Source organism: Micromesistius poutassou, assembly GCF_964030765.1.
Source record: "Micromesistius poutassou genome assembly, chromosome: 11".
Classification (NCBI taxonomy): Eukaryota; Metazoa; Chordata; class Actinopteri; order Gadiformes; family Gadidae; genus Micromesistius; species Micromesistius poutassou.
Genome location: NC_140281.1, coordinates 18,556,566 through 18,581,035, shown reverse-complemented (window position 1 = coordinate 18,581,035; position 24,470 = coordinate 18,556,566). Strand labels below are relative to the sequence as shown.

The 24,470-nt window shown below is 46.2% G+C and overlaps 3 protein-coding genes and 1 long non-coding RNA gene across 5 annotated transcripts in view; 2 read left to right on the top strand and 2 right to left on the bottom strand.

Moving 5' to 3' along the window:
- The window catches only part of LOC311355560 (V-set domain-containing T-cell activation inhibitor 1-like), a 204,691-nt gene that overhangs the window by 143,380 nt on the left and 36,841 nt on the right, over positions 1–24,470 (top strand). The window lies entirely within an intron of this gene.
- mcmdc2 (minichromosome maintenance domain containing 2) lies at positions 268–11,581 on the top strand (the record flags this gene model as incomplete). The annotated part of the gene is made up of 14 exons (XM_084475318.1): positions 268–364; positions 882–1,012; positions 1,127–1,186; positions 1,426–1,621; positions 2,218–2,340; positions 2,491–2,592; positions 4,271–4,399; positions 4,979–5,216; positions 5,769–5,974; positions 7,633–7,805; positions 8,137–8,319; positions 10,229–10,371; positions 10,697–10,806; positions 11,412–11,581. The coding sequence occupies 14 exons, from the start codon at positions 268–270 to the stop codon at positions 11,579–11,581; spliced, it is 2,061 nt and encodes a 686-aa protein (XP_084331444.1).
- Positions 11,698–17,114, bottom strand: LOC311355566. Of its 2 annotated transcripts, none has more exons than XR_014637470.1 (12): positions 16,999–17,114; positions 15,824–15,860; positions 15,393–15,443; positions 15,109–15,179; positions 14,807–14,861; positions 14,516–14,568; positions 14,159–14,213; positions 13,885–13,937; positions 13,546–13,597; positions 13,228–13,284; positions 12,296–12,346; positions 11,698–11,844 (listed from the first exon to the last, which is right to left on the bottom strand). It is a non-coding gene; the product is annotated as an uncharacterized lncRNA (long non-coding RNA). The 2 variants fall into 2 exon arrangements; XR_014637471.1 differs by having other exon boundaries at positions 13,228–13,281.
- tcf24 (transcription factor 24) lies at positions 19,388–20,460 on the bottom strand (the record flags this gene model as incomplete). The annotated part of the gene is made up of 2 exons (XM_084475221.1): positions 19,388–19,495; positions 20,044–20,460. The coding sequence occupies 2 exons, from the start codon at positions 20,458–20,460 to the stop codon at positions 19,388–19,390; spliced, it is 525 nt and encodes a 174-aa protein (XP_084331347.1).

The following is a 24,470-nucleotide window of genomic DNA, read 5'->3' as shown; positions in this document are numbered from 1 at the left end:
TAATAAATGACATAGAATATATTATAAACTTAGTATGGTTTATTATAAAGTCTACATAGGTATATTTGCTTAGGTAGAACAAAATCAGTTTCCCATATTTAACTTAATTGATGTGTCAATTACAACAACAAGACCCTTCATTGAACGCGTCTCGTGCTTAATCGAAGCTGACGTCGCGCGTGAGTTCCCTATTTCCGTTGGGCTCGTGAGGGCTGAGGAGACACACGAGCCCGCATTAACGTCCATTTCCGCGGTAACTCGTTAACAATGGACGCCGTCCTGGCCCTTAAGGAGTCCGTCCTCTTCTACCTCGACAGGAGCGGGGGCCTCGACAAACTGGTCGAGGACTGCGAGTCCTTTAACGGTATTTAACGATTAAGTTCACAGAAAAACACGAGGTACTTCTTCACGTCACTAAACTAGACCTGTACGTCACCTATAAAGACATTAAACTAGACCTGTACTGTAGGCCTACGTCACCTAGAAAGACATTAAACTAGACCTGTACGTCACCTAGAAAGACAGTAAACTAGACCTCTACCTTACGTCAATTTAAATGGCATTAAACTAGACCCGTACCTAATTGTAGATCTCATTAATCTCATTGTAACCTCATCCCGGTGTCGTGCCAGAAGTTGATTTTTGCCAGAAACTGATTTCCGGTCCGCGGGAGCGCGCACGGTCTGTTAAAGTTGTGTTTCTGCCTCAAAATGGCTTGATATCACTCAGCAAAGTAATACTGACAAGATTTGATGTCAACCAGTGCTTGAATAATGTGTAAAGGGCCATTACAATGTAAAAATCAGCGGACCGGAAATCAGTTTCTGGCAAAAATCAACTTCTGGCACGACACCGGCGTCTCTCCATTATTGACGCTCCAGGCCCTCAGCAGAGCGAGGCGGTCTACCGGTTCTGTGTGGCCGTGAACCCCTCCGATGTGATGGAGCTGGACCCTCTTCTGGGGGACCGGGTCCTCCACGACCCGCTGACCGCCACAAGCCTGTTCAGATCCGTGAGGTTTAATTAGGCTCAAATTAACATTGAAACTGGTTACTTACGTCTCACTTCAATCACGAAGGCACCAAGCGACTTAAGTAACCCACGTTTTTAACATTTCCCCGTTCAGGTTTGCTTCATTTCAATAAAAACCCTTTCTCTGATTGAACAAATACACACTGAGAATCAGGTGAGTATTTGTTATCTATTGGTTTGGTCGTGTGGGTGTGTCTCTGTCGCCCCCTGCTGGTCATTTGTTGTTCGATTTTACCCGATAACCTCATTACAAGCCGGGTCCTTACCTGACATTTAACATTCAACTTACCCTGTATTTACATTCAAATAAAGTAATATCAAATATTAATAACAAATACTACTATTATCAGTAATATCACATATATATATATATATAATATTTCTGTTTCTGAGGTGAATATTATTCTGAAACTGACGCACCTGCCGCCATTCCCGGAGTACACCCTGGACCTGAGCGCGGCCCCCCGTAGCTACGGCCCCATGCGGCCCTTCGCCATGGAGGGCGTGGTCATCGCCATGACGAGGACCACCCAGTACACGCAGGGGGCCCGCTTCCTCTGCAGCGACGAGGACTGCCCCTGCTCCACAGGTAGCCTGGTGCTCTCCCTAGGACTGAAGGATAGCGCTGTAGCTTCGATCTGCTTCTGTGTGTTAGTGATGGGTCGTTTGCGACCGAATCAGTTCGAAGGAACGACTCTTTCCCAAGAACGAACCGACCTGATTCCACGTTTCACTTCTCTCTCGTTTGTCTCTATCGTTCATTCGTCTCTATCATTCGAGGGAATGGCCTGGGCAACAACATCCCGATTCTGAACATGAAGCGCTCCTCAGCTGAAAGGAACTTAGTTGTAATGTTGTGTGTTGATTGATGACCGTTTGCACGATTGTTTGAGAACGAGGGAGGAGCTGAGTCTGACTCACTCCGCTGAGAAACAAATATGTCTTCACTGGTATGTTTAGGCCTATTATATTACTTTTTTATCATTTACACTTTTTCTGTCTTTTATTGTTGTTTAATCGATTTTCCTTTTAAATATTCTTCTTATATGTTTTATTTCCCTTTAAATATGTGTGAAAAGTGATTCCCGGCCCCTAGCCCGTGTCAGCCCTCTGATTGACAGGTGCTATGCCTAAAGAGGCGGGGCCTGTATGTAACGGTGACGTAATGCCCCGCGGCGGCGCTAGGCTACACCCACATCAGGGTGCATCGGCCCGGGGCCACGGAGGAGGCCACGGTGAGGAGGGACTTCAGCTGCCTGGTCTGTGGGGCCCCCCTGAAGGAGGACCTCAAGTTCAGGGTGCTGGGGGGTGAGGGCCACAAATACACACACAACACATTTAGTTTGTTTATTTGTGTCCAATTGATAGTAATTGTGAAAAAAAAAAAATATCGGAATTAACTTTAAGTTAGATAGTGTGTGTGTGTGTGTGTGTGTGTGTGTACCTCTGTTGGGACAGATAAGCAGCTGGTGGAGTTGATCCACGTGGGCGTGTTGGACGTCCTCAACGTCCGCCCTCAGAGGTCCGTCCGCTACCAGTCGGTCACCCTGTTCCTCAGAGGTGGGCTCACAGCGGTCTATTCTACTGCCTGGTTAGAAGCATAGATATATATATATATATATATATACTGACTAGATATCGTGGTCGGGTCAAACGTGTGTTTGTGGTAATGCTGGTAAAAATAAATTTAAAAAATGTAGATTTTTTTTACTATCATTACACGTCTGACCTATGTCAGAAACCAACCCACTTGAATATTGCCTTAAAAAAAGGCGTTTTAGAGTGATTTAGACCGGAAAGGACCGCTGGCCCATCAACGTTCATTCATTCAGGTGGGTGGTTACCCCGCGGCAAGATGGCAGCATTGTTGACGAATGCTTAGAAGCCAAATGCGATATCTAGTCAGTATATATATATCTATGGATTAGAAGAAGAACATTAACATGGATCTAGGAGGCCCAGAGTGAAAACTCTGCTTTCTGCTTTAATGGGAACCGCCATCAAGGAAAAGAGGAAAAGTCCCTTCATCCTATAATAATGACATTTACCAGTTGAACATACGCACAATTTCAAGTACTTTTTGCATGAAGAGTTTTTATTTTTTAACTATTAAGATAACCAAATAAGGTTATATTTAGTCAAAAATAGGCAAATGTACAGGATATTGTTGGTCATCAATTTTTTTGACCCTCTCTCTGGAGCGGACATCCAAAACCAAACGCTGGCAGGACGGAGCTCCACACATCCACACACACGTGTCATGATATATCAGAGAAGCGTCACCCTGTCTCGTACGTGGGTTAAGCTTCACTTCATTTCAACAGGCTAAGTGGGAAACGTACATTTACATTGCCAAAGCAAAAAAAAGAAAACATGCCACAAATGTAAAAAAAAATTGGATTGCATGCTATGAATGGATATGGTCTGTCTTTGCCTGGACAGTGATCCAATCTTAAACTAGACACACACGTCTTTTAGGCCTTTGTTTACTTCGGTCAACTGCCCTTATTTGCTTACATTTTAGTTTTGCTGTCATAGTATTTTTTTTCTGTTACTATAGAGGCCATGTCTGTCATACACCCACCACTATGAGTACAATGATGATCCCACGATGAACCAGAAACACGTTTCAATTAGGCCTTTGTTTACTGCGGTCAGCGGCCCTCATTAAGTTACATCTTAGTTTCCGTTATGTTCTGGTACTGTATATAGGCTGCAGCACACACCCACACGAATGTCATGGTTGGGGTGCGCGTTATTTACAGAAAGTCAGATATCCAGAAGGGGGTCATTAATTGTCGATGTGCTTTCTAAATGAGCCTCATTTTGTAACCCAACTTGCTGGGGTAGAGTTCAAATAAACAGACGCAGCCACTCACGCGGCACCGCTGGCTGAAGTATTAGGTGCTGCTGTCCCCTCTCATAACATCGCCCCGCTGCTCGCCGTGACGCCTGCTAATCTCAGCGCGGGGATTAGCATAGCGTGTTGACCCAGGCGCTACGAGAGCAACCCAATCCACGTGGCTCCTGTTACTAAACATATATGTTAATAAGTGCAAGAAACACAAATTAGGCCGCGTCTGCCGGGCAACACAAACGGAGCTTTGTCCCCGGCTCAGACCGCCGTGTTTCCCTTGGCCAGGGCGGCGAGTGTGGCTCACATGTGTTTGTACAATAATCGCTGGGACGCGGCAAGGAACACGGCGTATTAAGGACTTTGTTTCCTTCCTGCCTGCAGACGAGCTGTGTCACTCCGTGGAGCTGGGCCGCCTCTACAGGGTGCTGGGCGTTCCTGCGCTGGTGCACCAGTGGCCCGGGCTCACCTGGAACGTGGAGGCTAGCAGCGTGCGGCCCTGGGAACCTGTCTGTAAGCATGGCTTTAACCTGCTCGTCTGCATCCGTTGTGAGTCCTCTTGGACACGCCGTGCACATCAGCCGCTGGCAAGACGGAGCTCCACACATCCTCACACACACACCGTGGTATTATATATATACTGTAAGTGTCTATGAAGCGTATCCCTGTCTCAGACGCTGGTTAAGCTTCACTTCATTTAATTTCAATTCAACAGGCTTTAGTGGGAAACGTACATTTACATTGCCAAAGTAAAACGATAAATAAATAATGTGATTGCATGCTGATACATGTGCCAGGTCGTCGCTCCCCCCCCCCCCTCCAGGCAACTGCCAGACTTACCCGCAGTCCCTTCAGTCTCTGCATCCGGTCTTTGTAAAGAGTAAAACATTGACATTTCTTTAGATTTAATATTTCACCTTAAAACATGAAATATGAACAGAGGCAATTTCTCGTATCTCGAGGCAAGTCACAAGCCTTGAACTTAAAGTCGAGTCTCGAATCCTTCCAGTCATCTTAAACCGTTGCTCCACATCTCTGCCCCTAAACACAACGTGTGTGTTTGAATACACTCATTCTGTTCCCCCTCCACAGACCCCCACCAGGTGAGCACTGACCTCCAGGCTCTGCTGAAGGCCACGGCGGGTTCTCCCTGGAGGTTCCCCGGCCTGCTGGCCCACTCCTTCGGCTCCGACGTGGTTCCCCCCGGCCGGTACGACACCCTGAAGCTAGCCCTGCTCCTCAGCCTGGTCCAGACCGCCCCGGAGACCGCCGAGACCTTCCACAGCCTGGACCTGCTGGCCCTGGCCAGCGACACGCTGGTCATAGACCGGTACGGAGCTCTGATCGATGTCAGATACAGTGTAGCTGGTTTGATCTGATCTCAGTTCTTAGACATTCAGCCTGACCATAAACGATTTGTTAGATTGATCCATTGATTAATTGTGGATAATTAGGTTCTATAAACTGTAGAGTTCAGGCAAAACCATAAAATACATTTTTGAGGAAGTATTAAACGTTAGACACTCACTTTGGACAATTTTGTCTATTTTTATTTACACTCTTCATTGTATCGGTTGGAAGTAGTGGGTTTAAATGAACAAGCATAATCACTCACACTCACCCTAGAAGGTAGGATTTAGTCTGAATCTCCTCAGAACGACCATCTGTTGACAGCCAGAGCCTTGAGCTACAGTTCTGAGGACCTCCATTAATCAAGTGTGTGTGTGTGTGTGTGTGTTTCTGTGTGTGTTTCTATGTGTGTGCTAGCGTGTGTGTGTATGTTTTCTGTGTGTGTGTGTGTATGTGTGTGTGCATGCGTGTGTCTGTATGTGTGTGCGTGTGCTTGCGCATGCGTGCCTGTGCTTGCGCGTGTGTGTGCTAGGCTAATGGCCTACAGCCTGAGCCTGGCGGTCCGGGGCGTCCGGCACCAGGCCCAGGGGGAGATGTTCGCCTCTCTCTCCAGGGACGAGCACGGGGCCGGCACGGCCAACATCCACGCAGGCGCCGCCCTGCTGGCCAGCGGGGGGATCTGCATGCTGGGGGACCTGGGGGGCTTCCGCAAGGACAAGCTGGACGCCATCCAGTCAGGTACAGCACGCTAGCTGAGGTAGCGGCTAGGTTACAGCGTGCTAGTTGAGGTAGAGGCTAGGTTACAGCACACTAGCTGAGGTAGAGGCTAGGTTACAGCACGCTAGCTGAGGTAGTGGTTAGGTTATAGCACGCTAGCTGAGGTAGTGGTTAGGTTATAGCACGCTAGCTGAGGTAGTGGTTAGGTTATAGCACGCTAGCTGAGGTAGCGGCTAGGCTCGCTGAGGTAGCGGCTAGGTTACAGCACGCTAGCTGAGGTAGCGGCTAGGCTCGCTGAGGTAGCGGCTAGGTTATAGCATGCTAGCTGAGGTAGCGGCTAGGCTCGCTGAGGTAGCGGCTAGGTTACAGCACACTAGCTGAGGTAGCGGCTAGGCTATCTGAGGTAGCGGCTAGGTTACAGCACACTAGCTGAGGTAGCAGCTAGGCTAGCTGAGGTAGCGGCTAGGTCACAGCACACTAGCTGACGTAGCGGCTAGGCTCGCTGAGGTAGCGGCTAGGTTACAGCACGCTAGCTGAGGTAGCGGCTAGGCTAGCTGAGGTAGCGGCTAGGTTACAGCATGCTAGCTGAGGTAGCGGCTAGGTTATAGCACGCTAGCTGAGGTAGCGGCTAGGCTAGCTGAGGTAGCGGCTAGGTTACAGCACACTAGCTGAGGTAGCAGCTAGGCTAGCTGAGGTAGCGGCTAGGTCACAGCACACTAGCTGAGGTAGCGGCTAGGCTCGCTGAGGTAGCGGCTAGGTTACAGCACGCTAGCTGAGGTAGCGGCTAGGCTAGCTGAGGTAGCGGCTAGGTTACAGCACGCTAGCTGAGGTAGCGGCTAGGTTATGACACACTAGCTGAGGTAGCGGCTAGGTTACAGCATGCTAGCTGAGGTAGCGGCTAGGTTATAGCACGCTAGCTGAGGTAGCGGCTAGGCTAGCTGAGGTAGCGGCTAGGTTACAGCACACTAGCTGAGGTAGCAGCTAGGCTAGCTGAGGTAGCGGCTAGGTCACAGCACACTAGCTGAGGTAGCGGCTAGGCTCGCTGAGGTAGCGGCTAGGTTACAGCACGCTAGCTGAGGTAGCGGCTAGGCTAGCTGAGGTAGCGGCTAGGTTACAGCACACTAGCTGAGGTAGCGGCTAGGTTATAGCACGCTAGCTGAGGTAGCGGCTAGGTTATAGCACGCTAGCTGAGGTAGCGGCTAGGCTAGCTCCACATGGCGTGTGTGTTCTTTCCAGACATGTGGGTTACAGTCATGTGTTTTGTTTAAAGGGTAATTAATCAATGTTCAACGTGAACTCTGAATGGCTTGTCACATGGAACGTGTCTTTGTTTGTTGTGAGCCAATCACAGCGGGTTGTATGTGAGGTCAAGGGTGCAGGGTCCAGGTGGGTGGGGACTGTGGGGTGGGGGGGGGGGGTGACGGTGATGAGGAGAGATGGAATACGAGACACGGTGTTGTGAGAGATGGAGGACTAACGTGTTTGGACTACAAGTGATTGGGTGTAGTTTGGGTGCGTTAGTTGTGCCCTCGCTGGGTCGTTCTGTTTGAGAGGAAGAAGTCTCTCTCTCTCTCTCTCTCTCTCTCTCTCTCTCTCTCTCTCTCTCTCTCTCTCTCTCTCTCTCTCTCTCTCTCTCTCTCTCTCTCTCTCTCTCTCTCTCTCCCCCCCCCCTCCCTCAGTCCTGGAGAGCCGTGCGGTGGCGGTCTTCGTCCCAGGCCGGCGGTACGGCGAGGAGGCCGACCAGCAGCTCTCCTTCCCCGTCCGCTGCAGCTTCTGGGCCCTGGCCGACGCCTCGGAGCTGCTGCTGCGGAGACCCGGGGCCCGGGGCCACAGCTCGCTGCTGGGGGCCACTGTGAGGGCTCAGGGAAAGAGGACAAATTAATATAAACTTATATTTCTGTTATGTTTGTTTAGCTTACTTATTTCTTTCTTTCTTTCTCCCTCCCTCCCTCCTTCTTCCTTCCTTTCTTTCTCACTCCCTCCCTCCCTCCTTCTGTCTCTTTATTTCTCCCTCTCTCACTCCCTCTCTCTCTCCCTCCCTTTCTTTCTTTATTTCTCCCTCTCTCTCTCCCTCTCTCTCTTTCTCTCTCTCTCCCTTACTTTCTCCAATGGGGGTTGCATTAAATTATCATATTCCATATATTATAAATCATTACAACCTGTAGTTCTTTTGCCACGCCCAGGAGATGGGTCCCAAGCCCAGCCAGCTGGCGGAGTCCTTCGGCCTGGTGGTCCGCTGCCCAGACGCCCCGGGGGGGGCGGGCGTGCTGGCCCAGACCGCTCACACCCTCAGCCGGGCCCTCCCGCCCGGGGGAGGGCCCCTCCATCCCGCCGCCATCCAGCTCCCCTTCCAGGACTACAAGGAGGTCAGGGGCCACCAGGAGATTCAAGATGTTTTATTTGTCATATGAGCAACAATTACAGACGCAGTCGCTCGCAATGAAACTCTTAAGTCTCAGGCTCCTTCAACAGTGCAATATAAAGAAAAGTAAAAGTATAAAAGAAACACAAGTAAGAGAGCTAAGCATGAATAAACAAATAAAACTATATACTGGACATGAATAATTAGAATAAAATAATAGTATAATAACTAAGGTATAAATAGATGCAGCATAGAGTGAAATGTAAACGTATGTAAACTGATTTTAATCCAGATGTCGACTGATATAAAGTGGCATAACGGTGAGCTAGGTAGCTCAGGAGTTCAGCAGTCTTATGGCTTATGGAAACTGTCATACTACAGAGGCATTCTCGAAGATTTTCAAAGATGTAGATTTAAATAAATGTCAGTTCAGTCACTTTATACGAGTTAGTGCTGACTGCTATGGAGATTCATGATCAATACAGCGTTAGTCTCATAGCATAATTGCCGTAGTCATATTTTGGCCCAATTGTTATATCTAACCTAACTCTACTGCTGATTGGCTGCCCATTAGCTGTATCAATAACTGTTTTATTAGCAGGCTAAATCCATAAAGAAATCGACCTTAGTGATGGAGAGACCATGGAATAAGGAGGAGACATTTGAATTATTAAAGGTCCAGTATATAAAATGATGATGATTTACTATATGCTACACGTGAACCTCCTAAGATGGCGCAATTTGATTGGTTCGCTATCTCGGGATATTGGGCCATATCCCATGATTGAGATCTCAAACTCGGGATATTGTTTACTGTGTACTTTGTAAGTTACATAAATTGTAAGTTACAAGTTGTATGTTACGTAAGTTATGTAAGTTACAAGTTGTAAGTTATGTAAGTTACATAAGTTGTAAGTTACAACTTGTAACTTATATAAATAAATTGCGTAAGTTAAAGTTACGGAAATTACGTAAGTTACATAAGTTGTAAGTTACAACTTGTAACTTATATAAATAAATTGCGTAAGTTAAAGTTACAGAAATTACGTAAGTTAAAGTTAAGTAAATTGCGTAACTTATGTAAGTTAAATTTACGTAAATTACACTTACGTAATTTATTTAAATTTAACTTTAATTTAACTTATTTAACGCAAGTTACGTAAGTTACAAGTTACGTAAATTGCGTAAGTTATTAAATTCCGTAAGTTAAATTTACGTAAGTTACGCAATTTACGTAACTTGTATCTTACGTAAGTGACGTAAATTGCGTAAATTGCGTAAGTTACGTAAATTTCGTAAGTTAAATTTACGCAAGTTACGTAAGTTAAATTTACGTAAATTGTGTAAGTTACGTAAGTTAAATTTACGTATATTTCGTAAGTTACGTAAATTACGTAAGTTAATTTTACGTAAATTGTGTAAGTTACGTAATTTACGTAAGTTAAATTGCGTAATTTACGTAAGTTAAATTTACGTAAATTGCGTAAGTTACGTAAATTACGTTAAATTTACGTAAATTGCGTAAGTTACGTAAGTTAAATTACGTAAATCACAAGTTACATAAATTGCGTAAGTTACAAATTACGTAACTTACCTAAGTTACGTAAGCTACAAGTTGTAAGTTACGTAAATTACATAAGTAACAAGTTACAACAAGTTGTAAGTTACAAGTTACGTAAGTTACAATTTACGTAAGTTATAAGTTACGTAAGTCACGTTAGTTACAAGTTGTAAGTTACGTAAGTTACAAGTTGTAAGTTACGTAAGTTACAAGTTGTAAGTTACAAGTTACGCAAGTTACAAATGTTGTACACTTCTTTGTTATTTAACAATTATGATGTGAATTATGTGAATAATTGTTAAGTCGCATCTAGCGGGACCTTTAATAACTCATCCTTCCATTCTCCTGCTAGTTTCTGGCCCACGCCCGCGGTCTGACAGCGGAGCTGAGCTCTGGAGCAGAGAAGATGATCCACGGCTACTACATGGCGAGCCGCAGGGTCCGCTGCGACCAGAACCACGGCGTCAAGGTGTCTGTGGCCTCCGTCAAACTACTGTGAGCATTAACGTTTCCACGTTGCAGTGCGGTAGTTGGCCACGAGATGGCGCACTTCGTCCCCAAAGCGCACCTTCCAGAGACTATTCGTCATGTTGTTTAGATGGATGTTTAGAAAGCCCCTTTCAGAGTGTTGGCATATTCAATGTGGAAATAAAACAATCCAAATAATCCGGTTTTCAAAACGTTTGGGTCATAGTAACGTTCACACTGGTGTTCGATGCAAAGCTTTATTTAATGGAGTTAGCTTTATGTTTGCTAAATAATCTTGTTAATGGACGTAGGAGAATACTCGTTCACTTATCGTGGGTTGTACGTTATACAGGATCACGCTGGCGGAGGCCCACTGTAAGCTGTGTCTGAGGACCACCGTGGAGGAGGAGGACGCCCTCATCGCGGTCCTCCTGTGTGAGAACTCCATCACCCTGCAGCACGGTATGACCTTGTAGTGCTGCTTTATAGAACCGGGTGATATTAGATATTCCCCGACTAGTGTGACTTGGTAATCATGGATTACCCAATTCCCATTTATAACCTTGGAGGTGCCATGACATACCACCAGGTGTGGTGTGATTAGCCGTTACAAACCGTTTTGGAAATCAGCCCCTTAAGACATCACAGGTGTGCGTGTCCACCTAGTGTGACAGATAGATGAGCAACGTTTGCTACAGTCCACTGGGTAGGCTGGTGGACTGATCTATCCAGCACATATCTAGGTGGACACTTTCTGCCCCTTATGAAGTCATAAGGAGCACATTTCCAAAACGGCTTGTAACGGCTAATTACACCACACCTGGTGGCATGTCATGGCACCTTTAACAGCCAGGAACATTGTCATAGAATGACAATTCAATTAAAGATTAATTTAAGGAGTATTATCCACACTTCATGTTATCTAACGCTAAATGGCTGTGTCATATTCACTCCATGTTTCATGTTATGGCTCTGACCATGTTTACAGAACTAGAGGCTCAGTACTGACTGTGGGGGTCAGGGGCCCCTGGCTCCACTGTAAGCTGTGTGTGGCCCCTCCTCCCCAGGGGCCTCCGTGCTCGTTATCCCCCCCGACGCGGTGTTTCCCTGTGACCTGGGCGGAGCGGTGGAGGCCCTGCTCCGCAGAGAGCTGCTGCTGGACGACCTCCGTCAGGCCGTGCTACGCTTCATCTACGCTTACGCCCCCGGGGCCGCCTCCTACATCACTGAGGAGTGACCTCTGACCCCTGGCTCCCCGCAACACAGTGTGCGGGACGGTATGTAGGGCACCCCCCCCCCCCCCCAGGTAACCATGGTGATTAATCACAGGTGGCGTGTGATGTCTACCTTTGGGTTTATTCTGTGAGAACAGAGGTAGAAATACACAGAAGTGGATGTTTTTAGGTTTATTTGTGACAGACAAATGGTTTTGCAGTGGAGATGCTGATCCAATACTCTTCATGTAGGTGGATTCCAACAGGAGCCGACTGGTTCAGGAAACTGCAAAGAAATGAAGAAATCTTGTTAGAAAAATTCAGGTGGTGCATTTTAAATGGGTCTACCCATGTGTTCAGTCAGTCAGGTTAAAGGCGAAGCATTGCACTGCCGTTTTTAATGTGTAAATACGTAAACAGTCTGGAACATAAACTCTAATTCTGCAGAAGTCTTTCGATCTATCCATCTAAAAGCAAAGTGCAGTATGAATAAAACGTATTTTGTTCTTATGTTTAGATGCTGGTATTTCAGATAGTCACAGTCTCACCACCCTGTTGTCTGATGGGTAAACGGCTTAATGTGAAATCATCACTATCCAGCGTCACAGGTAGCACCTGTGACCCCCATCAAGGCCTCGCTTAGACTGTATTCAAGTCTAGCATCCCCAGATTATTTATACTTTGTCCTTGTTTAAACCAGACTGACTGTAGAACCAGTTAGTTGATCCAGTACTGACCTCAGTTCAGTAGAAGAGTCTCACACAGGACATCTCTGGACTGCACCTGATCTATGAATATAAAAGATAAAATAAGCATTTTGCAAACATAGGTCAAAACAGTGTGACCAACGACCCAACTGGTATTTCAGATAGTCACAGTCTCACCACCTTGATGTCTGATGGGTAAACGGCTTAATGTGAAATCATCACTAATCCAGTCACACTGCTCAGAAGTTTGCTTTCCTTTTACCTTGAAAAAATATTTGCTTCAATTTAAATTCCAGGGTCCCTATTTTTAATCAAGTCTTTCTGGATTATTGACCATGTAAATACAATGGAAGTTAAGCCTGGGCGATATGGCTGAACGACATATCACAATATCATATTGATCGATATATATTGATAATTGTGATGACCTAAAAAGACTAGGAAATAGCATGCTGGATTTAAACACTTGTGTAACACTTAATATGACCTTCCACTGTTCTTCATTGATAAATACTCTAATGTCGATACAACAATGAAAAACACTCAAATATTGTAAATAAGTATGGAAGCGTGTTTGTGTAACAAACCCAACTGCTAGATTCGGTGGTCCAGTCTCTTATCGATATATATTGAACATGTTTTATATTGATATTGATCAAAAGTCTATCACAATACGATTGTTTTATTGCCCATGGCCTAATGTATTGGAAAATGTAATAAATTGGTTTAAAACTTTATTTAAAATTAGTGGTGAGTGGTAGGAGCAGAACATTCTGGATATTTTCTGTGGATTTGATGATTTTTATCTTACATGAAAAAATAATAATTAAAAAAAAAGGTATTCTAACAGACTTGGAACACTTAACCCAAAGAGAATATACTGGTCTTAGCTTCAAAAACATTGACAAAACTAATGAAAAGCATACGAGTACATGTTGCACCATCAAGTCCTAAGGGCTCACCTCCAGCTGTGCAGCGGGTCCGTCATCACGAGACCCATCAGGGCTCCACGGGATCTACTAAAAAATAAAATAATAAATGAATCAACTATTTGCATAATGGTTTTCCCGTGTTATAATTGTATAACTGGTTTATCAGATAGTCACAGTCTCACCACCCTGTTGTCTGATGGGTAAACGGCTTAATGTGAAATCATCACTAATCCAGCGTCACATGTAGAGGACATTGCATAAACTTTTAGCTATACTTATTATTTCAAGACTATGTTAAGTCTAGCATCCCAAGACGACAATAGACAGGATGGCTGATCCAGTACTGACCTCAGATCAGCAGAAGAGTCTCACACCGGGACATCTCTAGACTCATTGTGATCTACCAACATAAAGATAAAATAAGCATTTGCAAACATAGGTCATTAAAACGTGACTAACGACCCAACTAGTATTTCAGATAATCTCACCACCCTGTTGTCTGATGGGTAAACAGCTTAATGTAAAATCATCACTAATCCAGCGTAAATAATCTAGAACCAACTTCATTAATCACTATGACCGCATATGACAGCAAATAAAACATATTCGTTTGGTTTCCAGGCTACAGTAAGGTGACTAAACCTTTAATTACTGACTACAAAACTGTTTCATAAACACTGCACTCACCTCCAGCTTGGAACAGGATTCTACACCTTGATCGTGAAGCTCAGGAGTGCAATCTGTAGAAAATGTTCAAATAAATTCAGAAAAAATACATTGGCATACATAGTCATTTTGTGAAACGATTATGCTGAACTATCAGAGAGTCACATTCTCACCACCGTGTGGACTGATGGGTAAACGGCTGTATGTGAAATCATCACTAAACTATACCTCTAAAGTTATATAACTAACTCTTTTAGTCAAGAGATATTTTGCACCATCAAGTACGAAATCTCACCTCAAGCTCTGCAGAGGAGTTCCCCGTAACAAGACCGGTCTGGATTTCACACGATCTGGCAATTTAAATAGAAAGAAATTAGCAATCTTTTCATAATTCTTTACCGTCATGTGTAATTATAGTACAAGCTGGCTTATCAGATAGTCACAGTCTCACCACCCTGTTGTCTGATGGGTAAACGGCTTAATGTGAAATCATCACTAATCCAGCGTAAATAATCTAGAACCAACTTCATTAATCACTCTATGACCGCATATGACAGCAAATAAAACATATTCGTTTGGTTTCCAGGCTACAGTAAGGTGACTAAACCTTTAATTACTGACTACAAAACTGTTTCATAAACACTGCACTCACCTCCAACTTGGAACAGGATTCTACACCTTGATCGTGAAGCTCAGGAGTGCAATCTGTAGAAAATGTTCAAATAAATTCAGAAAAAATACATTGGCATACATAGTCATTTTGTGAAACGATTATGTTGAACTATCAGAGAGTCACATTCTCACCACCGTGTGGACTGAAGGGTAAACGGCTGTATGTGAAATCATCACTAAACCAGCTGCCAGAAAACTATACCTCTAAAGTTATATAACTATAACTCTTTTAGTCAAGAGACATTTTGCACCATCAAGTACGAAATCTCACCTCAAGCTCTGCAGAGGAGTTCCCCGTAACAAGACCGGTCTGGATTTCACACGATCTGGCAATTTAAATAGAAAGAAATTAGCAATCTTTTCATAATTCTTTACCGTCATGTGTAATTATAGTACAAGCTGGCTTATCAGATAGTCACAGTCTCACCACCCTGTTGTCTGATGGGTAAACGGCTTAATGTGAAATCATCACTAATCCAGCGTTCAAAGAAGAAGACCTTCACTTTCTTAAGGCCCTTTTAAAACGTGTAGACGACTTCCAGTGAAGTAGAAGTCATTTGATCTATTACCCACCTCCAGTTCTGCAGAGGAGCACATCAAAGGTCCATCCTAGACAGAAGCCTCTGGTCTGCACCATCTGAGAGCTGTAGAAAGAACCACTGTCAGTCTTTTCTATTTAATCGTATTACAAATGTAAACCAAGAAAAGTCTGCACAGAAGACACTAGACTGGGGTGTCAGATTGTCGCAGTCTCACCATCTTATTGTCTGATGGGTAAACGGTAAAATGCAAATTCATCACTCATCCAGTATTGAGCCAATAGTGCTACAGTAGAACGTCCCTAATCATCCACTCACCTCAGCATGGCAATGGAGGGATTAGGTCTTCATTTCTCATCAACACCTCATCTGAAATCAAGAGATACAGAATTTGATAAGCGCACATGTCCACTTTTTTTTCCTCATCACAAAGTTCCTTCAGTTCAGCATGCTTTATTGTTATTATAATAAGAAAGGGACCCAGTTGGTCTTAACTATTGGCCCATTCGATTCTAGCGCTGGGTGCTAGAACTGAAGGCAGCCCTAGGCCCTCATATCCACCTCGCCTTTAGAACCAAGATGCCTCGAGTGTATAAGGTCTGAATGAACTGTCAGATAATCACGGTCTCACCACAGTAAAGTCTGATGGGTAAACGGCTTAATGTGAAATCATCATTTTTAGTTCCACTCTACTAGTACGCTTTGGGTCAGTTCAATTCAGAAGACTTTGGTACGGTTGTAGAACTTACCTCAGTGTTGTTGAGGTCACATAGGGGCTTGAAGGTTCTGCAGAAACAATTAGAAATACGACCAGAGTTAAATTCTGTTTTTAATAGAAAGCCAGGGACATAAGGAAACTGTACCGACCGCCAGGCTATCTCTTTGTGTACAGAGTAAAATGTACGTGCTGGTCTTCTAATGCTTACATAGCTGGTTTTTCAGATAGTCACAGTCTCACCACCCTGTTGTCTGATGGGTAAACGGCTTAATGTGAAATCATCACTAATCCAGCGTCACACGTATGAAGCCCCCATCAAGAGTCACAATAGGAGACATATGGAAACTGCCTCTTTAAATACTCATATTTTTATCCAAGTTGTTACGTTGGTTAGAAAACAATAAATGAGTTGAGTTGCACTCAACATCTAGCGAGGATGATCAATCATATTCGTAGTTAGCAAAGCCACAAAGTGACAGTCCCTGGCCTGCTTGAGACATCCTAAATAATGACTCTCAGGAGGAGTGTGTATCTATTGATTTAAAGCTCGCTGGCTGAGCTGCAGTGGGGCTGCCGATACACAGCGACCGGGGATGACTGATCACCCGAAGGTCATAGGTCACCGTCTCACGCGGATCGGACATGGCTGGTAGCGGCACGGGTTCAAAAGCAGGTCGCGACCCATGCCATGACCTTTGCCCCTCCGAGGGGGGTTGTGGAGGAGCGCTCCGCTCAAACAAACCGGAGACTATTCCCTGAACAGCGCATCTCCCACACGACCCTGTCTTAACCCATGAATGGACGAGGCCATAACGAGCTTAAAGACCGCAAATACATTATTTACTCTTGTGTCAGCGGGATGATGGATTACGTTTTGCAGGCATAATGACGTTTTTCCCCAAGACGCAAGAGAGTGAGATAACTGCGTGCGCCTCCCACGTGGCCGTTTAAAGTAATCATCCACGTGAACGCGCACCAGCCAACGTACGGCACCGTGCGTGTTGCAGTCCGACGTCCATCCTTTCCCTCCGTGTTCATTAAAATATGATTTTAAGACACGAATTTCCCTTTTCTAGCAGCGCTTCACCCACGTGTCCACAAGTGCTAGCTTAGCTCCCACTAGCTCACGTCAATATTATCTTCTAAAACACACGCAGACATTTTGTTTGTCTGGATGATAAACCAACGTTGGATCGCATCCCCTACCTGACACTGCGGGCCGCGGCGGAGCCTCAGATGGACTGGAGCCCCGGAGAAAGAGGCTCATCTCGGGGAGCTGGACCGGCCACGCTGTCCGCACCGCGCCGAGAGGGAAGGGAAAGGACGTGGGGCGCATCCGGTCTGAAGAACTTCCTGTCTGAAGGCTGCGCAGTAGAGCTGCGCGTTGGCCATGACGGACAGACCCCAGAGCGGTCCACTTTAAAAGCCAAACCAGATGTTGATCTACTAATTATGATCTACTTATAACTAATTATTTAGCTTACCGCTACCTCCTAACTTTGATCTCTCAAAAACTTAAACTGTATATTTAAGGACACACGATTAAAACAAAGTTATATTTACCTTGGTCATATTTTCTTAAATTAAACGTAGGCCGACACAGAGAAAAAGATTAAGATATATAGGCCTAGGTCCTATATATACTGTATATATAAATATCTATTGGTGTACTAGGAATTTACCATTTCGCTTTTAAATATCATGAAGTCTACCCTACCCTGATATGGGATGTAGTCGCATTTATGTAACGTCATCTTATATTTTTTATATAATTGTATTTTCAGCACATATTTGCTAAATAAGCACACATTCTTTAAATTTAGGCTAATAAGCCAAACCTCATGACAGCTGAATAACTGCAAAGGGGGAAAAAACAATTAGGCCTAACTGAAACATCGTTCATTGTCAAGTAGGCTTTAAGAAACATTGTTTTAGGTGTTGTTTAAATGTTGTGAAGAAATTTGCGTGAAATGTATGATATAAAAATAAATGACAATCAGAAATAATCTATAGACAATAGGCCTACGCCTTTAGATAATAATATTTTTTCCAATTTAATCTGACAATCTAGCTCTCCGTATATAATAAATATAATATATATTATATGATATGATATATGATATCATATTACATTATATTATATATATATATATATATATATATATATATATCTTTTTAATGCATTTCAGACCAACAAGTTATCAACTAGATATAGGCTTAGGCCATGTATGAAAAAACAATTGGCATTTATTTACAAGGTAGCTATTGCCACACACCCAACACACAGCCTGCAGACTCAGTGCAGGCTGTGGCTCCTGAGCTCCTGAAGCGACTTGTGAGCTCCAACTTTTGAGTCTCTGTTACTAAAATAAGAGATGTGTGTGTGTGTGTGTGTGTGTGTGTGTGTGTGTGTGTGTGTGTGTGTGTGTGTGTGTGTGTGTGTGCGTGCGTGCGCGTGTGCGTGTGCGTGTGTGTGTGTGTGATGGTGATGGACAGGGTCAAACCTGATCCAAAGACCCCCTGCGTGACCTCCCCAAAACATGACCGGGTCCACGGCCCGCGCGTATGGGTTCATACTGCGGATTGTCGCGTGTCGCGCGCCTCTGAAGATGACAAGTTCCGCACGAGCAGGGCCACTCCCGTGTCAGGGCCAAATGGGGATAAAGGCCATTCCGCGCACGGAGCGTATAACTGCTTTAAAGGCCGTGGCCGTTCCGTGCGTAAAGTCGTCGTAAAGACGCACGACATTGGAGGCTTCACGTCTCTCGAACGCAAGAGGAAACACCGTCACGCTATCATCCTGTAGCTCGTCTTTGTGAATCCATCCTTTGCGATGTGAATACTGAATGCTGGACAAAGTGAGCTTTTAAAAAACATGTTTGGCTGTATGATGTACAGTAGTAGGCCTACATGTAGCTGCCCCCCCCCCCCCCATGTTGAACTCTGCCTATTTGTGTATTAGGAGGCTTAAAACGTCAGTTAAAGCACCGTATGACCAGAAATGTCTCCTTCTAAAACACATTTATTCAAACAATAACACAATAACACAATAACAACCATGCGTGTCAGAGTAGGACCCGGGGGTCCCGTGTCCCCCCTGACAGCCCACTTCACATGACAGATGGGCGCTATTCACCCGCATGCATTTAGTGCAAATGTTTCCACTGAGGGTGAGAGCTCGAGCGTGACGCGCGCACTCAGAGCGCGGGATACAGACTGCGGGACGTGTAGAGATGCACGAGCGAAGAGCAACACGACTGGCCAAACACACCCTATAATAATAATAATGATGATAATAATAATAATAATAATAATAATAATAATAATAATTACTATTATATACTAATAATACAATAATTACCATTATATAATAATAATGATAATAATAATAATAACCATATTAATAATTACTATTATATAAAAATAATGATAAATATAATAATAATTATAATATAAAATAAACCATTGGCCCACATAATATATTAATTTACAACGTCTTGCTATGAACTTGGAGTCTGATATTTAAACGCCATGCAGGATCTGTCCGTTCTCCTCCAGCACGTGGGGCCCTGGTTCTCTAAAAGGGCCCCTGGTTCTAGGAGGTGGAGGACGAGGGGCCCTGGTTCTCCGCCTCGGAGCGCTTGGAGCTGTGGAGGAACTGTCCGCTGGCGCCCACGTACAGCCTGGAGCGCATGGGCCACTTCTGGAGAGAGAGAGGGGTCACGAGGTCAGGGTGCCTCTGACCACCTGCACGCGACGCGTTAGGCTACTGTGGTCCGACACGTTCAACACGCGATCTGGTCTCTTCGCTCAACGTGGCGAGAAATTAATATTACAATACATTCAATATCATAAATATTAATTAATTAATTTATAATAATTATAATACAACTAAAAATAATAATTATAGCAATAACAACAACTCTGACCAGGACAATATAATAATAATAATAATAATAATAATAATAATAATAATTGTATTAATAATAATCATAATAATACAACAACAAAAATATATATTATTAACAATTACTATTAATTTAAAAATTGTTATTAAAAACAATAATATCAATCATTATAAAAAATACTTTAATAATGATTGATAATTTTTCCATTATTGTGGTCACTATTTTGACGGCCTTATTATCGTAGAAAATCGACCATAATTACAAACACAGTTATACCAACTAATGCAGATGAATATTATCGCCGCTCTTTGTGGATCTATATTTCCCCCAGAAGCCTCCTCACCTTCACCGGGTGCAGGTATCCATCGCCCTTCAGCGAGTGCAGCGCCTCGGCCTGCTTGCTGCTCTCCCCCTCGCCCTCCTCCTGCAGGGTGCGGGTCAGGTGGGCGATGTAGGTGGTGGCCAGGATCAGCACGTCCAGCTTGGACAGCTTGGTGTCCGGGGGCACCGAGGGCAGCGTCCTCTGCAGCTCCAGGAAGGCGTGCCTCAGCGTCTGGACCCGGCTCCTCTCCCGGGCCGCGTTGGCCGCCGCGGGCCGCCCCCTCCCCGGGAAACCTCCAGGGCTGGGCACGCTCTGCCCCGCCCGGGAGGACCGGCTCTGGGGGTCCCGGCGCCGGCCGTCCGGGCTGGGGCTGGAGCCCGGGCTGGACGGGGGGCTGTCGTCCATCAGCGTCACCGCGGGGTCTCTGCTACTCTCCATCCGGGCCGCTCGGTCTCTGGACCATCGAGAGAGATGATCGACCTTCGGGAGGTTCAGGAGAACCGGGGTAGTCTAGTGGAGCTGGACCCGCGGTGGAGGCGGTTAGTCTAGTGGAGCTGGACCCGCGGTGGAGGCGGTTAGTCTAGTGGAGCTGGACCCGCGGTGGAGGAGGTTAGAGCTGGACCCGCGGTGGAGGAGGTTCGTTTAGTGGAGCTGGACCCGCGGTGGAGGAGGTTAGTTTAGTGGGGCTGGACCCAGGGTGGAGGAGGTCTGAGTTGTCGGAGTTGTTGGAATTGTTGATGTTCCGGGTGTAGGATCTGATGGCATGCTATGTGCCGTTAATTAAACACTTTGTACGTTGTGTTAATTAAATGATTAAAAGATAGTGTGTGGAGTGTTTTCTGTCTTGGAAAAGCGCCCAGTCTAATAATGTTCAAGCATATTCAACACAATCCACCGATCTCCATTTCTCGTTAAAAAGCCCCAAAAGATCCACGACGATCCGTATAGAATCCAAACATCTCCAACTTGTAAGAAATCAAAGCAGACTTAACCCGAGCCGGTCCGATGAGCTCCAAGCCTCAGAACTCTTCAAGACCCTTTCCCGGAGCGACACCATCCAGACGCCCCGGCAGAGGACAGGGTGGTCTACTAAATGTGGAGCGGGACCTCCGCCTCATCCTTATAAAGAGCGCGAGGAAAGGTGAGCGCGCGGCGCCCCTTCTGCGCGCGGACCTCACCTGAGTGTCCAGGTCTCTAGAGCCTCGCGAGTATGAGGATACACACGAGACCGCAACGAGACGGTGATTAATCAACCCGCCGTAGTCCACCCCCTTCTAGAGAGTCTGAGTCCTCCAGTAGTCCACTCCCCTCACGGAGTCCTCCAGTAGTCCACTCCCCTCACTTAGTCCTCCAGTAGTCCACTCCCCTCTCTGAGTCCTCCAGTAGTCCACTCCCCTCACTTAGTCCTCCAGTAGTCCACTCCCCTCTCTGAGTCCTCCAGTAGTCCACTCCCCTCACTTAGTCCTCCAGTAGTCCACTCCCCTCTCTGAGTCCTCCAGTAGTCCACTCCCCTCACTTAGTCCTCCAGTAGTCCACTCCCCTCTCTGAGTCCTCCAGTAGTCCACTCCCCTCACTTAGTCCTCCAGTAGTCCACTCCCCTCTCTGAGTCCTCCAGTAATCCACTCCCCTCTCTGAGTCCTCCAGTAGTCCACACCCCTCACTGAGTCCCTCTCCTCCAGTAGTCCACACCCCTCACTGAGTCCCTCTCCTCTAGTAGTCCACTCCCCTCACTGAGTCCCTCTCCTCCAGTAGTCCACTCCCCTCACTGAGTCCCTCTCCTCCAGTAGTCCACACCCCTCACTGAGTCCCTCTCCTCCAGTAGTCCACACCCCTCACTGAGTCCCTCTCCTCCAGTAGTCCACACCCCTCACGGAGTCCCTCTCCTCTAGTAGTCCACACCCCTCACTGAGTCCCTCTCCTCCAGTAGTCCACACCCCTCACTGAGTCCCTCTCCTCCAGTAGTCCACTCCCCTCACTGAGTCCCTCTCCTCCAGTAGTCCACACCCCTCACTGAGTCCCTCTCCTCCAGTAGTCCACACCCCTCACTGAGTCCCTCTCCTCCAGTAGTCTGGGTCCCTCTCCTCCAGTAGTCCACACCCCTCACTGAGTCCCTCTCCTCTAGTAGTCCACACCCCTCACTGAGTCCCTCTCCTCCAGTAGTCCACTCCCCTCACTGAGTCCCTCTCCTCCAGTAGTCCACACCCCTCACTGAGTCCCTCTCCTCCAGTAGTCCACACCCCTCACTGAGTCCCTCTCCTCCAGTAGTCTCGGTCCCTCTCCTCCAGTAGTCCACACCCCTCACTGAGTCCCTCTCCTCCAGTAGTCCACACCCCTCACTGAGTCCCTCTTCTCCAGTAGTCCACTCCCCTCACTGAGTCCCTCTCCTCCAGTAGTCCACACCCCTCACTGAGTCCCTCTCCTCTAGTAGTCCACACCCCTCACTGAGTCCCTCTTCTCCAGTAGTCCACACCCCTCACTGAGTCCCTCTCCTCCAGTAGTCCACACCCCTCACGGAGTCCCTCTCCTCTAGTAGTCCACACCCCTCACTGAGTCCCTCTCCTCCGGTAGTCCACACCCCTCACTGAGTCCCTCTCCTCCAGTAGTCCACACCCCTCACTGAGTCCCTCTCCTCCAGTAGTCCACACCCCTCACTGAGTCCCTCTCCTCCAGTAGTCCACTCCCCTCACTGAGTCCCTCTCCTCCAGTAGTCTGGGTCCCTCTCCTCTAGTAGTCCACACCCCTCACTGAGTCCCTCTCCTCCAGTAGTCCACACCCCTCACGGAGTCCCTCTCCTCTAGTAGTCCACACCCCTCACTGAGTCCCTCTCCTCCAGTAGTCCACACCCCTCACGGAGTCCCTCTCCTCTAGTAGTCCACACCCCTCACTGAGTCCCTCTCCTCCAGTAGTCCACACCCCTCACTGAGTCCCTCTCCTCCAGTAGTTCACACCCCTCACTGAGTCCCTCTCCTCCAGTAGTCCACTCCCCTCACTGAGTCCCTCTCCTCCAGTAGTCCACACCCCTCACTGAGTCCCTCTCCTCTCGTCTTCACGCGAGAGGCTGCACTCGCTGTACTCTTTTTTTTCTTCTTTACTCGCCTGCTGGTCTGCAGCAGAGCTCAGCCTCTCCGGCCAGGACTCCGAGTCCGTCACTTCTCACGCGCCCATCAGTCAGCACTAATTGGAGAATTACTGTCCCATCATTTCCGGGCATCAGACGCGTCTTCCCGCCCTACTCAGACATTATTCTACCATGAAGACGCGTTTTGGAAAACGGAATTAAGTCTAGCGGACTCGGTGTAAGCCGATCTGCAGAGCGTTTGACTAATTGCTCGGTGTCTCGTTGACTCAGCTAATAAATACAAAGTCCGACAGTGCAATCAACAGGCGGCCGTGGAGGACATTCTTGGGAGACTCCTGAATTAATCACCGGGATGTCGGCGAATTAATGAAAGGAATTATTCATAAGAGGCGCGCGGCGGACTGGTCTTAATAAAGCGTGTTTTCTTAAGGATGCGGTGACCGAGCGGCCCCTCATTACCCGCCCGGCCCGGGAAGGTTAAGTCAGCTCGGGCCTAATGAGGCCCCATCGTTCAGGACCCGCGGCCCACGTGCCCCGTGGACCCCACTCACACATTCACTCAGTCATCCACTCACTCATCCACTCATTCCACTCACAAACATGTCAGGGAATGCTTCAATCTTTCTGGGAGGATTTGGATGTCCTATATCTAGGATAAAATCGCCAAATAGATAATAACAGAAAATACTAACGCATGCAATAATACCCGATTATTCTTATGACAATAAAGCGGTTTTGTGTCATTTAAATTGTGTGAGGTGTTGTCGAATTCACAGAGAAAATACACATTTTAAGGAAGCAATTTAGAAAATAAAGAAAATACAACAATTTAAGACAATCGCATCAATCTTTTGTGTTTTAATACAGCAAACATTCAAAGCACAATAAAACAAAAAATACTTCAAATGTTATAAGTTGTCAAGAGAAAAAAAAAATATTTCAAACATATTTTCTGCCAAACAGATGGTTAAAACCACAAATATAATATCTACCAAAATGTAATCCAGTCAGCATGGCCGCGGTATATTCTATCATGAAGCTGTTAGTGATGTTTCAGTGAGCATTAGAATCACCCAGAGACGCTGGACTGAGAGCCAGTGAGGAGGAGGCTAGACTGAGTTCCCTGAGAGAGAGAGAGAGAGAGAGAGAGTGATAGAGAGAGACAGAGAGAGAGAGAGAGAGAGAGAGAGAGAGACAGAGAGCGAGAGAGACACAGAGAGAAAGAGACAGAGAGAGAGACAGAGAGAGAGAGAATGTGAAAAAGCAGGAAGGGTCAGTCATTACTCAGCAGCCACTCAGCTAGCGTTGGCTAGCGTTACCATCTGACTGTTTCTTAACGTCTGCTCAAGTTCTCCCTACGAGACTCCCC